The sequence below is a fragment of the Adiantum capillus-veneris genome, chromosome 17 (assembly GCF_014529385.1).
Source record: "Adiantum capillus-veneris isolate H3 chromosome 17, ASM1452938v2, whole genome shotgun sequence".
In the NCBI taxonomy this organism is placed as follows: domain Eukaryota; kingdom Viridiplantae; phylum Streptophyta; class Polypodiopsida; order Polypodiales; family Pteridaceae; genus Adiantum; species Adiantum capillus-veneris.
This window is the reverse complement of record NC_140947.1, coordinates 143,439,998-143,455,475: the sequence shown is the minus strand read 5'-3', so window position 1 is coordinate 143,455,475 and position 15,478 is coordinate 143,439,998. Positions and strand designations below refer to the sequence as shown.

At 42.4% G+C, this 15,478-nt stretch overlaps 2 protein-coding genes across 2 annotated transcripts; both read left to right on the top strand.

The window, feature by feature from the left end:
• The first annotated feature begins 11,114 nt into the window (after positions 1 to 11,114).
• On the top strand, positions 11,115 to 12,884 carry LOC147438235 (uncharacterized). Its single transcript, XM_086486718.1, has 6 exons — positions 11,115 to 11,133; positions 11,218 to 11,453; positions 11,520 to 11,876; positions 11,961 to 12,161; positions 12,227 to 12,454; positions 12,522 to 12,884. Exons 1-6 carry the CDS (start codon positions 11,115 to 11,117, stop codon positions 12,882 to 12,884), a joined length of 1,404 nt encoding a protein of 467 aa, XP_086342844.1.
• Positions 12,885 to 13,256: 372 nt separating this feature from the next.
• Positions 13,257 to 13,757, top strand: LOC147438234 (uncharacterized). The gene has a single exon (XM_086486144.1). It carries the CDS (start codon positions 13,257 to 13,259, stop codon positions 13,755 to 13,757), a length of 501 nt encoding a protein of 166 aa, XP_086342270.1.
• The last annotated feature ends 1,721 nt before the right edge of the window (positions 13,758 to 15,478 follow it).

Here is a 15,478-nt window from a genome sequence, read left to right as displayed (position 1 = left end):
GCATGTCCGACATTCTGCCAGGGTTGATGGCCGCATAGATGAAGCTACCGACTTTCGAGTTGGGGTCCACAGAGGGGGCTTTTTAATCTGACAAGATAGAATATTTGATGGCATCCTTTAGTTTCTTTCTGTAGAGTAAGTGAATGCGCGTGGCTTTGATGGCCTCCTGCGCTTCCTTCTCGATCCAATTGAGGAAGGAGATGGTGGTCCTCTTTAAGCTGGGACTCGGGAAGAAGATGGGAAGCTAGTGCATGGTCGAACCATAACACGTTCCTATCTTTGCACGCATCTCCCTGGCCCACATGTTCGCAACCACATTTCAAGAAGGGCATGTGGACATTCCACACTTGAGTAGTATAGTTGGTTTCCCGCCCAGTGGTTGACATTACTCCTTTCACACCAATGGTGCATCCATAGGCTGCTTTGCACCTTGTTGTGTCAAACTTGGACATGGTGAAGGGGGTAGCTATGAGGGAGTTTTTGAAGAGGGTAGATGTGTTGGACTCGAGTACTTGCTATAAACCAAGCTGTAGGGCTTTCTTGTCCTTCTCGTTGAGTAATGTGAGGAGGAGCCCTTCAAACAAAGGTGCCATAAGGGTGAAATTACCCATTAACCAAGGCTTATGATGTGCATTAGCTAACAGAAGCTCCAAGAATCGTTCAGGGATGTAGGGGTCAGTGTATGTGTCAAAGGGCTTTTGAGTAAGACTAGGGGTAGGGTTATTGAGAGTGAAGCTTTGGTTTGCGAGAAGTAATTCTTCTTCATCCAGATCTGTGGGGATTAGAGAGCTGGTGGCCTCGGATGGTGGTGCTAGGGTGATCTCGTCGAAGCCTTAAGCAGGTGGCGTTTCTTTGCAGTGAGACAGTGGGTCGTTCTGGAGCTTCTTCCCATGAGCTTCCATGAAGCGCCTCACAAGGTTGGGTGAGTGCTCCATTCATTCCTTCTGCTCATGCTCCTCATCCTCAGCTATGTCTTTTAGGCTTGCTGCAAGCTCTTTCAGCCTTTGCACTGCTGCCTGCGGGTTCTCCTGAACCAGAGAATACATTCTGAACCATGCGAGGAGGTCCAGTAAGTTGAGGAGGAGCAAATATGTGTGTGCACTTGTAGCAATGGCTGCACTATCCACCTCGGTGAGGGTCACATGATAGGAGGGGTCTTTGATGCAAGGCAGAAGCCCCTGAACAATCGGAGGTGGAGATGGGGTGAGGGGGCCATAACCCAATTGCAGGAGTGTGGGGTCCCAACATGCTTCACTCTGTAGCACATTAAAAAGTATGGTTTTAGTACCATAGTTCCTAGATACTCTGTAGCATAGATTTAGTTCGACTCTAATCAGTGTATATTAGCAGCATGTGATAATTAGTAGTATGAAGACTTTACTCTACAGCATGAAGAGATAGTTTTGTGGTGGTAGCATGAAACAATGTACCATAGCCTTATCATGCTTCATAACCTACAATAGAGTAGATCTATAGCGTGAAGTCGTTATTTTGTAATATGCAGAGATAGTATGGTGGTGTACCACAAAATTCTGTACCATGGCTTTATCAAGCCTCATACCATAATATAGGTGGGACTAGCCTTCTGTAGAATAAAAAGCAAGCGGATCCATAATGTAGGTAGGGGGGCTCAAGCAGGCAGAGAAGAGCGTAGAAGAGATGAAGCTCCTTATCATGTTGTATTTGTCGAATGGTTGCCACATAGATTAGGGGTATAATACAGAGGGAAGCTCAAATGGTTAGAGAGAGACTGTCGGATAGCACATCTTTCAAGCTCCGCAAGCATGGCATAGTGCTCTATGGGGGCATAGCATGATAACGCCTTCAAGGAAAGAGCAGGCCGGATTTCCTCTGTGCTTAGGCTTGCAAAAGCCAGCTGAGGGGGGCTGCTAGCGGGTCTACAAGCCTCGGCCATGGGTGGGTAGCAGGGAACTTCTGAGTGCCGCAGAGATGTTAGCATTGTGTGTATATGCCTTGCCGAGGAGAACGCAGTTAGGGTGAGTGGCTCACAGGTAGAAAAGTCGAGTGTGAGGAAGAGCCTGCAGGAGCCACGGAAGTCAGAGTCGGGCTGCTACTTTTGGTAGGTAGGCTTAGCTGGCTATAGGTGGCTTCACATTTGAAATAGCTGGCTATAGGTGGCTTCACATTTGAAATTAAATACCGCTTCACACGCTGATAAGGTGTTTTAGTATGCCAGGTGGGGCCCAAGGATCTCTTGGAAAAAAAGATTAACGTGGTGTCAAGGCTAAGTAGCCTGGAGGGGCCATGGCCAACCCAAGAGTTCAACGCCCAAAGGGGCCAATTAAAAAGGTCACGGCCCGATGGGGCTAAGTCTAAAATCCGAGAATTAAAGGTCATAGCCAGTGGGGCTAAGTTTAAAATCAAAGCGTTTTGAATTGTTGAGGCTTACAAACACTAGGTAGACTTGCGTAAAAGCATCACACATGTATGTCCAAAGAAGCGGACATTTAATTAAAAAATCTACATCCATAGGCAAAGTGAGCCTATTTTAGAGCAACTTGAAGAAGTTTTACAATATTTTTGATGTTATTGGCGATGGGTGTCCATCATGCACATGCATTAGAGAGAGGAGAGTCATGTCACCTACCACCATCACCAAAAAAAGAAACAAGAAAAAGCTAGTTCATAAGGTGGAAAGCAGGTGTCGTAAGAAACTCCTATGTGTTATTGACGTTATTGTGTGTGTGTGTGTGTGTGTGTGTGTGTGTGTGTGTGTGTGTGTGTGTGTGAGAGAGAGAGAGAGAGAGAGAGAGAGAGAGAGAGAGAGAGAGAGAGAGAGATTGATATTGATCACAGAGACATTGATTTTCAACAACTGAGGGCGTCATTCAGTGAGAAGAAGAGAGCCAGAGAGACGTTGTGTGCGTTGAAAGAGAGAGAGACAATCAACGAGAAGAAGAGAGAAAATAGAAATTGTGTGTGTGTGTGTGTGTGTGTGTGCATTGCGATCAATGAAACGAAGATAGGAGAGGGAGGGAGGGAGGGAGAGAGATTAGAGAGGCATTGATCAATGAAAAGAAGATAGATAGATAGATAGATAGAGAGAGAGAGAGAGACATTGATTTTCAACAACTACTCACATCAAAGTATCCTCAATTTTTACTACGGGATGATTGATGGGTTTTTCCTTGCAATGAGGCAATGGGTTGGCTACATGCATACAGAAACAGATAAATAGATAGAGAGAGAGAGGGAGGGGCGGAGAGGAAGAATAAGAAGAAGATTAGTTCTACCTCCAATAAATCTAGGACTCTGAACCTGTTCCAAAGAAGGGAATTTGGATAACCAATCTACTATCTTTGGGCAACAAAAAGGGATTTTGAGCCGCTCCCTCTCTCTCTCTCTCTCTCTCTCTCTCTCTCTCTCTCTCTCTCTCTCTCTCTCTAGGAAAAGATGCTTATTCGTATTACTTGAAAAATCTATAAGAATGCTCAAATGGTCACAAATTTGAGCGCACTAAAGCAACAAATTGGAACCGTGAGAACTGAGTACAACTCCTTACAATGCATACACAAAATGCATCAAATATGTCCACTACCTAGCCTAACACATAAGTGAACAAAGTTAGGTTAGTAGGCATCTATGGGGTACAATCACTTCAAAATATGGTTAGAGAAAATTTTGAATGGCACGTTCTACAACTATGTGTCTTCCTTCGTAAAGAACAATGTAGTATGCGAACATCCTCTTTTGCTTTTATATATATATATATATATATATATATATATATATATATATATATATAGAGAGAGAGAGAGAGAGAGAGAGAGTGTCATGCATCCGCTTTTTGATAATAGCAAAGACCATTTCTTGGCTAATCAAACATCACCACTCTTATAAATTATGATTGTGATATTATATGATATGCAACTCTACAAATCGTCATTAATTATACACCACATATACCATGGTTATACATCAAATCTATATGTCCTAAAACAATTGGACCATGCTACAAGCAAGAAAACGTGCTACCTCTAAGTCCCTTGTTAACCAATAGACATCAAACAATAGCCAGTTCAATGTAACCATATAGTAACTTAAAGCAACCAACAATTACTTTATGTTTCAAGCAGGTTATAAGGAGCAATTAAACACACTAGTTTGGGTAGATCTTCATTGGATTGTCTTTTGAGAGGTTTTAGATGCCATCTCCTCCATTGTTCTACACAAGAGGTCACTATTGATAGTTAGATAGAGTTGCCTTACCATAGCTTTGGAGGATGATCTTATTCAATAATGAAGTGTCCAAGAATATTTGGTACTACCTTATTCATGCACAAAGAATGTTTGCACATGTAGCCACCTTGGAGGGAAGGTGAGGGAGGAGTGTGCCACAATTGCTTCTACTTACCTGCAAGCAACATGCGGTTCACATACTAGTTTACATTATAAGAGGAAGTATAATCTTTATAAAACCTTCATGTTCAATCAAAGAGGACACTTGTACATCGTCAACAATCTCTTTATCAACGGCTCAAAAGATGCACATTTTTTTCAACCTTCTCCTATGGCCTTCTGCACGCCCAAAAAAAACAAAGAAGGCAAAGTCTTTTGACTTGCAAATGCCAAGAGACCTTTCCTTTTGTAAACTATAGCCCTTCACTTTTGCACTTTAGAAGTTATGTAGAGTTTTCTGTATTTTCAAAGTCCTAGAGGTACTCATTTTGGCCTCTTCAAATTTGTAGAGGTACTCATGCTGGCCTGCTGAAAGAGCTTTACACTGGATATGTTTTATTGTATGCTAAAACATGCACCTAAGTAGAAGGGAAAAAGGTCTAAAAATCTAAGTTATCCTTTCATTCAGTTAGTGAATGCATCCTTTCATTAAGGGCCACATTGATTTCGTTAAATTGCTGCTTTTTGGCCTGCCCAAACGGCAAAGGCTATAGAGATCACTTCTCTTTTTGCTTACTAAAATATTTTTTATTTTTTTATGTTCATTTTGTGGTTTTTAATCAAGCACCGCTTTGTGGCATGATTAAAGTGGTGGGGAATGTGACCACTATGCACACAAAATGGGTATCCTAAGTGGTTGGTAGAGGTAGGGGTATGGGTTGCCGATGTGTATCATTTTTATTGGCTTATGATGATTTTTGGAGGGAGTGATAAGACACACTGTTTAGGTTTTCAAGGAGCCCATCATTTGGATGCGTAGCGACGTTTCTTTCTCGTCTGTAGCCACAGCCCCGCAGAGGGATGGCGAGGTAGGGTTGCTTGTGTGCGCATTTTTGTGCAAACCCCTTCAAGGCAGTGAGGCCCATAGGGCTTGCCCTAGGTAAGGTGATCCTGCCATCGCCACCCATGCGAACAGCATTGCTGCGCAATACTGCATTTCGCCTTTCTGCAGCCGCTATGCCCTCGCTCACACAGAGATCAAGGTATCTTCCTCCCACTCTCTCTCTCTCTCTCTCTTGTTGTGCTTTGGCTTATGTGTTCTTCTTGTATCAGGTATCAGGTATGGGGCTTCTACACTACGATGGGCCTGCACGATGTCAGCCCCTCTACTTTCGCTTGACAGCTTCAGTGTGTGTATAATCCGCTGCAGAAGCTGCCCTTCGATGCCAAGAAAGCTCACCCATCGTGTGCAGAATCAGCCAGCGTGTGTAGAATTCTCTCCTCGCCCATTGGGCCTTGCCTCCCGCCGCTTCCATAGGCCTGAGTTTAATCCGTATTCATGAGCCTGTGAAGAGCATCTCAAGAGCTTGTGTTTGAAGATGGTATACTTCTGCTTTGGTTGATGCGCATACTACTGGAGAGCTATCTGCATTTATTTTTCCATTCAATGCGCCATGTCTATGTTGCTTTGCTTATGCTCTTTTATTTTGTGTTTGTAATTGTTTCGGATTGCAGGGCAGTGGTAGCTATCTAGTTGGCTGCTGGGACACGGCTGCTGAGAAGGGTTGGGACGCAATGCGAGCAGATTTCATTTGGATGTTAAGTTCACTAATTATTGCCTTTAGATAATGTCAAGGTTTACATAATGTTGAGGTTTACATAAAGTTGAGGTTTCGGGTGTGGACTGGGGCCGGATATCTTTGGCTTTGCTTCATGTCCCTTTCTTTATTTATTTACTTCTACTTTGGTTGTTCTTCTTAGTGTTCAAAGTCTTGAGTACATTCGGATTTGATTATTCTTGTTATCTATTATACCAACCGTCTGCTTTGACTCTGCAGATCCACTGATGAAAGCTTTTCTGGAGTACCTGCACACATGTTGTCGATCTCAGGCCATTAGCTTGGCTAATTGTACAGCTCTAACACCATGTTCAATTCTGGTTTGCGGCTGCTAAAGAAGCTCAAGGCTTTTCTTTTATGCACCAGTTGCTAATATCCAGGACTGTTTTCTGATTAAGCTGAGTGACGAAAAGTATTTAAGTAATCAAGAATTTCTACTTTCATCTCTCAATTTCGCAAGGCAAATCTTGGAATACTAAAAAAAATTTCCTTTTAGACTTCTGTGAGCATCTTTGACGCTTAAAATTGGTTATGTTTTTTATATAATTACTTCTTTCATGGTGATGTGAGATTTAGTAGCCTTGTTTCGATCCCCTGCTGTCTTGTCCTTATGGTTAGCTTTGTATGTAGTATGTGTCAAGTTCCTCCGTTGTAAAGTATTTTTGTTATGCCTCTTCAGGCAAAGGAATATAGCCTTTTATCTACGGCTTACTCTCATTTTAACGGGGATTTGCCGTGATGTCTGCTCATTTGCTATTCATCTCTACATGAATAGAGATGAAATAAAAACAGAATGAGCATTAAAACGAATGGTACTATTGGATAAGCTGTGATGATGACTATATACCCAACTATGGATTTACATCCTTCATGTTCGGTATTCTGTTCTGAGCTTATGGGATAGGGAAAGACAAATGTCAAGGCTGAATTTAATTGCTCTTGTGGATAATTTTGTTTAGTAATTTCTTATGAATTCTATTTTGTTGCTAATTTGTTTTCAAACTTAGTATAGAATCTTTGAGCAAAATAGTCTCTTTGGTATTATAACTTCCCATTAAATATTGATCAAAACTAAGAAAGTATTATTGTACACAATCTTAATTTTAATATTATAATGCAGACAGGTTTATATTATTTTTGAGAAACATGTTATATTTATTAAAAGATTAGGGTTTTGAATAGAACTAGGTTCTTTTAATGCAGTCAAGAGCTTTTAATATTATAAATAATAATTCTAAATTTATTTTCTTGAAACTTTTGATAATTCCAAATGATTGCATTCTTTTTCGCAATGAATTCGCAGATTGTCTGTCGTGTCCTAAGCGCGGAGCAATGCGCTACAAACAAGATGCAGTTGGCGAGACAGTGCCAGCTAAAGTGTTGCGGCATTTCGCTATTATTCCTAGGATAAAAAGCATGTTTCGTTGTGGTTCCATTGCAAAGTTGATGCGGTGGCATTCTACGAATAGATCCACTGACGCAACATTTAGGGTGCCCGCTGATTCGAAGGCTTGGATGCACATTGAAGATACCTGGCCACATTTTAAGATTGAACCACGCAATTTGCGTTTAGGCATGGCAATGGATGGAGTCAATCCATTTGGCTTGAGAAGCTCGTCATGGAGCACTTGGCCTGTGTGCCTTATCAATTACAACCTCCCGCCGTGGCTTGCTATCAAGAAGGGTCATTTGATTTTAAGCTTGATTGTACCTGGTAAGTTCAAGGCAAAAAACATGGATGTTTATCTAGCTCCACTAGTTGATGAGCTCCAGGAGTTATGGCATGGGATCGACATAGCAGATGCGGTTGAACCAGTAGGACAACAGCATGCAAGGATCCATGGACTTCTTATGTAGACTATGCATGATTGGCCAGGATACAGAGAAGCTTCTGGTAATGGTTATTGATTTACAAAATTCTCGCTATTCGCAAGCCCTTTGCCTTGGCCTGATTCATGCTTTGATATATGCAGAACTAACAACTTCGGGATACAATGCATGTCCAATTTGCGGACAGTCTTTGGATGTGCGCTATTCTACCTCTCTTCGAAAGACAATTTATCAAGGCCACCACCGTTATCTTCCAGATGGCCATCACTTGCGCGAAGGCCAGCTTGGTCGCGTCGAATGTCGTCCTATGTATGTACAAGAGTGGCGTCGCCGATGGGAGCAACATGAGGGGCAACCTGTTCCAGGAATGAAACGTTTGTCCATTCTCCATACGTTGCCGTACTGGGGTGATCTACTAATTAACCATTTGATGGATCCAATGCATATATTCAAGAATGTTGGAGAGCTCCTCTGGAAGACAATCATGGGAATGAAAGACAATCGAGATTCACGAGATGATTTGCAGTCGGTTGGAAAGATGCCAGAGCTATGGCCTTTCACCAATGCAGCTGGTCAAACAAAACTTCCAAGAGCGCCATGGGTATTGCTAAAAAACGAAGAGCGACAAGTGAAAAGGGTGATTTCAGAGTTCAGGACGCCAACAGGATATATGCGATGTCTCAAGACATCATTCACCCATAACGATCAACTGTCAGGGTTGAAATCGCACGACTGGCATAAGTTCTTGCAATTCATTCTTCCAATTGCGATCAAGGGGTGTTTAACAGAGGAAGTGCGGACCTGCATATACAAGATTTCAGAGCTAGTGCGGTGGATCTCTTCCAAGGAGATATGGGAGGAATCTATTGCAGTCGCAAGGGCTAACTCCATTGAGGTAGTTTGCATGATTGAGAAGTATCTACCCACGAGCTGCCTAACTATCCAAATGCACTTGCTCGTCCATGTAGTAGATGAGGTTGCAGTGGCAGGTATAGTCCACAGCCGTTGGATGTTCTTTCTAGAGCGGTTCATGAAAACACTTAAGGGTTTTGTTCGCCAAAAAGCGCGTCCAGAGGGGAGCATGGTAGAAGGATGGTTGGTACAAGAGTCTCTTGTATTGACGACCGAATTTCTATCCGTTTCTGACCCAGAAATGCCTCGACTGTGGAGCGATGAGGAGGATGCAAGACTGGTGGGAGAGGAGCCACAAGGGCAAGGGGTGCCAAAGAAAATGAACCTGGCAGAAGCATTCATGGGCTTCGTTACACGGATGACGCCTGCTCAGATGGCAGAGGCTTCTCAGTACTGGGTAGCCAGAGGCACGGGTACTACGCTTCCGGGCTTCACACCCGAGGGACTGATGCCTAGGGGGGGGACGCCTACGGGGTTCAGGACGCCTATGGGTACGACACCTTCTTCTCCCATCACGGCCGCTTCGACACCTAGGGGTGGGGCAGAGGCGGGTACGTCCTCATCTTCCGCAGCACAGGCGCACTCGCCGATCTCGGCGATCGTCAGGTGGAGGTGGTGGTTGCTGTGGAGGAGGGTCCACAGATGCTTCGACCCCTCCTCGCTCACGACCCCCGTGTTACCCAGGCACACCTCTCGACACACCTCTTGGCACACCTCAGACACCTTGGGGGGCACACGATCCTAGTGCCTCCAAGCTCTATACTGTACGGGGAGATGGTTCTGTTGACATGGATAGAGTCGGGACTGAGATGCGATAGCGGATTCGCCAGCTCGTGGAGCTGCAGTTTTTGACCAGCATTCTGATGTCTTGGGATCAGCAAGAAAAGGAAAAAGTCGCTTACATAGTGGAGACCATCCTGAGAGAGTACCAGCCTGCTCCGGGTTCTTCCGTTGTTTCGGCACGGTGGATCAAGGGTGTTGCACGGGACACCATCAAACATCGACGAGATGCAGCTCGGAAGGTTTTCAAGACCGGCTCGTCGAAGCCTTCGGGCATCCCACACGAGACGTGGCTATAGATCAGGGAGGATGAGCGGACAGCGGCCACGCGGTTCAGACAGCAGCGTGAGGCCGCGCAGGTACAACAGATGACTAGGGGGACATCTCATCTTGGCAGCGGAGGCTTCGACACCTTTCGCTATGAGTTTGTGAGTTTCTAATCCAATCTTAACTATGGCGTTTTTTAAAACATGATGAATCATGTATTCTTATTACTTTGATTTTTGTATAAACGCAGAATCTTGCGATGCATCAAGCTCCATCACGCGAGGAGGAGTCAGATGGATATCACAGAGGTATCTATGAAGTACTGACAGTTATTGTATAGACAATTATTGTTTCTCTTTCTGGTTATGCTTATGGTTATTGTTAATTTGGTTTATGGTTATGCTTATCTGCATTATGGTTTTGATCAAAGTGATTATAGCCGGTTATGGTTTTAAGTTATGGTTATGCTTTTAAGTTATGGCTATGCTTTTCAGTTGGTACGGTTGTCTTTCATTGGCCTTAAATCTCATGTGAGATCCTACATGGATAGCATTTAGGAGGCGTATACATGATATGGTTTTTTTTGAAAAGTTTATGTAAAAACAAAGGGAACTCTGCCGAAATTTCTGCGCGCGGAAGCATGGTTGATATTTTGGTGCTGCTCGCTTTCTTGGGCAGAGGGCAAGAAGTCTGGCTGTGGCTGTGTCCATCTTTTAACTGGGCACAGGCCAGGCTACCTGCCCTCTGCCCAAGAAATTTTTTTTCTGCTATGGTCGTCGCTATATGCGTCGCTATACGCGTGGCTATCAGTGTCGCTAATAGCGACTGGTTTCACAACGATGCTCATAGCGACGGGCAGCGTTGATATATGCGTCGATAACACCTTCTTTTGTTGTAGTGAACTAAACACGTCGCCCCTGATAAATGCACCTTCCTGGTATATATTTGTTGACTATAATGTCATTTTATTCAGATTTATTGTGAGATATTAACTTACTCTTTTAAAAAGAATAAAATAATTACAGCTTACTTTCATTGCCACCAAGACGGGTAATAAAGTTGCCCTCAAAAAACGTGCTCTCTTACTTTGAAAACGTGAAATGATATCTTCTCATTTATGAAAAGATATTGCATCATTTTATTGCAATCTCTCTTGTCTTGGCTTCTATGCTGAACGTGAGGCATTGGCTCTCATTATAGAAACACATGCACTGCTCCTCTCCTTTGCCTCTCATACAGCTCCTATATATATAACTATCTCTTGCACAATATACATATGCTTTTCTTGAGGCCTAAGCTCTTCTTGCTCATAGTTGCTTGCAATTCTAGCTTTATATACCTCATACAATGGATACTCCCATGAAGGGTGAGTACGTTAACAAGATTTTATATGAGCTGTGATTACCTTGAGCATGTGATCTCGAGCATTGACATGAGCATATGTTTGTAGATCTTAGTTTTGATGAGGCATTGTCTGAGCCCGAGTGTGTAGAAGCACCTTCGTTGCAAGTAGAGCTTCTTGAGAGTACGAAGTGTAGCACTGCTGCTGATTTTTCACCTTTGTCTCGAAACTCAAATCCAATCTCTGAAACTTCCCCGCATAGCAAAAAACTTAGCCCAAGAGGAAAGTTGAATAAAGCCTCTTCTTCAGCTATAAAAAAGGCTTTGCTCGCAGTTAGAGATAATGCTTATTGTTTTTTCTATTGATCGGTAGAGTATTTTGCTCACGCCAATGTTTTTTTTTTAGCTAAGGCGACTAGGTGCTTGGCAGATACCTCATTCTCGTCCCCTTTGATAAAAAATATAGGCGAAGAGAAAGATGAGCTTAATGTTGAATCTTTCTCTTCACAGCTAGCCATAACCCCTGCCCTAAGAAACTTAGCTATCTCCGAGTTGTCAGAGACTGCAAATTTTAGATTTGCATTGGAAGGCAAAGTGCTCTGTAAGTATGGTACTTATAAAATGCCCAAGTCTAACTTTGGTAGATACCTATGTGCAGACCTCCTTGACAGAGAATCTCGCCATACTATGACTTTTGTTGTGACTGAGATATACCTCTCAGACTTTATTGAGGCCTTTGCTGTCCATGATTACGTGCGCATCGAGGGGGCATGTGTAAAAAGGGTTGTTGCAAAAGACAGCGGTACCTGTTTGTGGGCTTTGTATGTAGATGCAACTACTTTGGTTGTTAAGGCAGAACCTTTCGAGTGTTGCCTCTACCTTTATCCAGAACAGAAGATCAAAGAGCTGTTGGCCCAAAGTTCTAATGCTAATGAGTCGGTCGCAACTGTTGCGTTCATTGTCGTCAAAATAGAGAATGCAACTAGAAGTGATGGCACTCCTAGTTTTCAATTGACTATTGCTGATGGGCCGTCAACAAGCGATCGAGCTAGTGTAAGTGTTGGCCAACCTTTAAATTTATAGTGCGTATCTTTTTCCTGAGATTTGTTTTATGGCAGCTTCTGTTTGTCCCAACACGGTGCCTCGACTATCAACTTATGGTCAACGAGGTCAAAGAAAAGGGATTCTACACTTGTGTTGCTCGTAACATCAACGTCTTCAAGCACCTGTCGAACACTCTAAGTGTCGTCGATGCTACAATCTTGTGTCCATTGCCTCCTTCATTGGCTGATGTCTTTCAAGAATACTTGCATAAACAAGTCTCGTATTTAGGCTTTGGGAAGAAGGTAAATTTTTTATTGCATATCAAATAAAAATCGCTATAATCCTCACTGGTAAATGTGAAATTGATAGGTGTTTGGAACTTTGGAGATTGTGAGTGTGAACAACTTGGATGTGGAGTTCTCTTGTGGCACGTGCAAAGGTTTGAATGTAAGCTGCCAAGCTAGCAACCCATTTTTCTACTCATGTGGAAGACAATCTACAATCAATAAGCAACCAGTGTTACCTGCCAAATTATATCCTCAAGATGGAGAGGCTGCTGGTGTTATTTTACAAGGTGCTGTAGTCGACTCTGTGCTTGGATTCTCTCATCCATTTCTACATCTCTTTGAGCAAAGCTTGGTGGATTTAAAATCTTCACTCTTGAACTTTACGAAGGCTGGTTGGTTCACTATTGACAAATCGGGTCAGGTTACTGCTTTCAAAGGTGCTTAGTTGTTTTTCTCTTTGTTACGCTATACTTTTTGTAAAATGGCAAGTGATCTCATTTTGTGGGCAAAAAGTAAAAGATTGTACCTTGATCCCATATTTATATGTAACTTTCCAAGCAACAAAGATGTTTTGCTAAGCTTACTTCATCTTTTTAACTTGAGCCTCTCGTTGCAATCTCTTGAGTCCAAAGTTGTTGATGTTATTGTAGAGCAAATAACATCAAGAAATGAAGACATTTTGAAAATTTGGGTGCAGCCTTGGATCATAAGTCTTCAATCGCCCTCTTTTGATCAAAGAGAATTTATAATATCTCTCTTGTCTAGTCGCCAATCCTCAATGTTAAGTGTACACTTGGTTGGTATAATGTGCAGGTCCATGTTTTCTGCTGCGTGTAAACTTTACTTTTACCAAGGTGAGGCTATACGTGAAGCTCGCTCCTTTGCTGCACATGACTGTCCATCTTCATCCACTTTGCCATCTTTGGTCGTGCTGAGTTTGCATGGTGAATTTTTATGGTTTCCTGGTGGTTTTGACCGACCTAAACGTAAACGATATGTATGGACTAAAGAGGCTAGTTTGTCTCTAGCTACTCTTGTCGACAACCATAATGTTGCTGCTCAGCAAATTGCATCTATTTTCTTGAGTCTATATCCCAACACCTTTACGCTTAAGCAAGTCACAACCAAAATTTACAATATGTCCAAGTCATCTCGAAAACATCAAAGAATCTCTACAGTTTCATCTAGTAGAACTTCACAATATGTGAAGATCATCGAGGATACCCCTTCTTTTGATTGTGCTTCATGTGGTTCACTTATGCTTCGTCAAAGTTTGCATGGCATGTCAAAGGTGGAGTTATTGCTTCTTAAAAAATAAAATCAATCGCGGTGGTTGATGATAAGGTGCTTCGAGTGTGTCACCCGTGCAAGGTCGCATTGAAGAAACAAGAGGAACCACTATTTTGCATGAGAAGAGAGATGACTTTTAGTGTCAAAATATCTAGTGTAGAAAGGTTGAATTCAGTAGAGAGTCGTCTTGTATCTTTGCGCATACCATTCGCACAAATTCGAGAACTCAACTTTGAAGGTCAATTTGGTTTACGCGGAAGCATTGTGAATGTAATGGCAGATTTGTCACGAGTACAAAGAGTGTTGCCACACTTCTCTAGTGATCAAGCTTCAATTCTAGTTGAGATAAAGCGTAAGCTTGATTATGATCATGCCTACTTGAGTGTCATTGTGCGGCCAATTTGTGTACTTCAAGCTTTGCTTGACCTATTGAGCACTTCCTTGTACATTGAGCATGGTGTTTCTATCGATATGTCTTGGTCATCTAGTTTCACAATCCATGCAGATGTGTGTCGCAGTCCACACCAAGAAGAGAGAATGATTCTACGGACACTTTGGTGCACGGTATCTACTCCGCTCAACAAGTTGTGGACCATAATTCACAAGTTGCAAGTATAGCGCCTTGTGAGGGATTCAGCCCTCTGAGCATTTTTTATGATGAATCTTGTGAGGAGTTGTCATTCCCAACATTGTTTTTTGATCAAAGAAGAAAGTATCATGTGTTGGCGAAGAAAAAATACCAAAAAGTAGCACAATGGGAGCTTAAAAATGTGGATAGAGGATTTGCAAGCAACATTGAAAATTTGTTCTTCAAAACAATGAAAATTATTATTGCGAAAGTGCTTGGATCTATATGGGTGTGCTTACGCAAGGGAAAACTTTGTGGCAAGCAATTACAAGCAAAAGATGTTCAGCTAGCACTAACATAGAGCAGCTACTTTCATCCGAGCTAGGTACCACGACTTCCAATCACTACGCACTTCAATCGATTACAAGGTGAAGCTTAAGCGAAACGTGTTTGCAATGATTCATTAATTGGGCCAGCCGACTTTCTTTGTAACATTTTCATGTGCTGAGCAAAGATGGGATCCTTTGAAAAAATGTTTGTGTGCATTGAATCCTCATATTAAAGAAACAGATTACCCAACCAAAGCCTCATTCATTCGTGCACTTGTACGTTCTAATCCTGTAACAACAACGCGATACTATGTCCATAGATTTTAAGCAATGAAAACGGAATTGAAACGCAACAATGCCATCCTTGGTGAGTTGATGGATTACTTTTTTTTTACAGAGTTTCAAAATAGAGGAAGTCAGCATGATCATGGATTGCTTTGGGTAAAACATGCACCTTTTTTTGGTGTAGCGCCGGATAATGATACAATACATTTTATCGACAAATATATTGCTACCAACAAGAATTTGTTAGAAGAGTCTCTTAGAAGCGTGCAAGCCCACTACCATCGTAAAACATGAAAAAAAACGTAAAAGCTTTTGCCGGTTTGGTTTCCCACGTCCACCCTCTCGAGAGACTATGATTCTATATCCAGCCGCAGTGGCACAAATGGAGAAAAACGCATTGTTAGCCTGCAAAAAGTGCATTGACGATCAATTGCTTGCTCTTGGTCATATGATGAATGGTTGACCTCTTTGGGAATGACTGAAGAAGTGTACATTAAGTCCCTTCGGTGAGCATCAGAGAGCCAACACTACTCTTGAAAAGACATCCAAAAGACATTTACACAAACA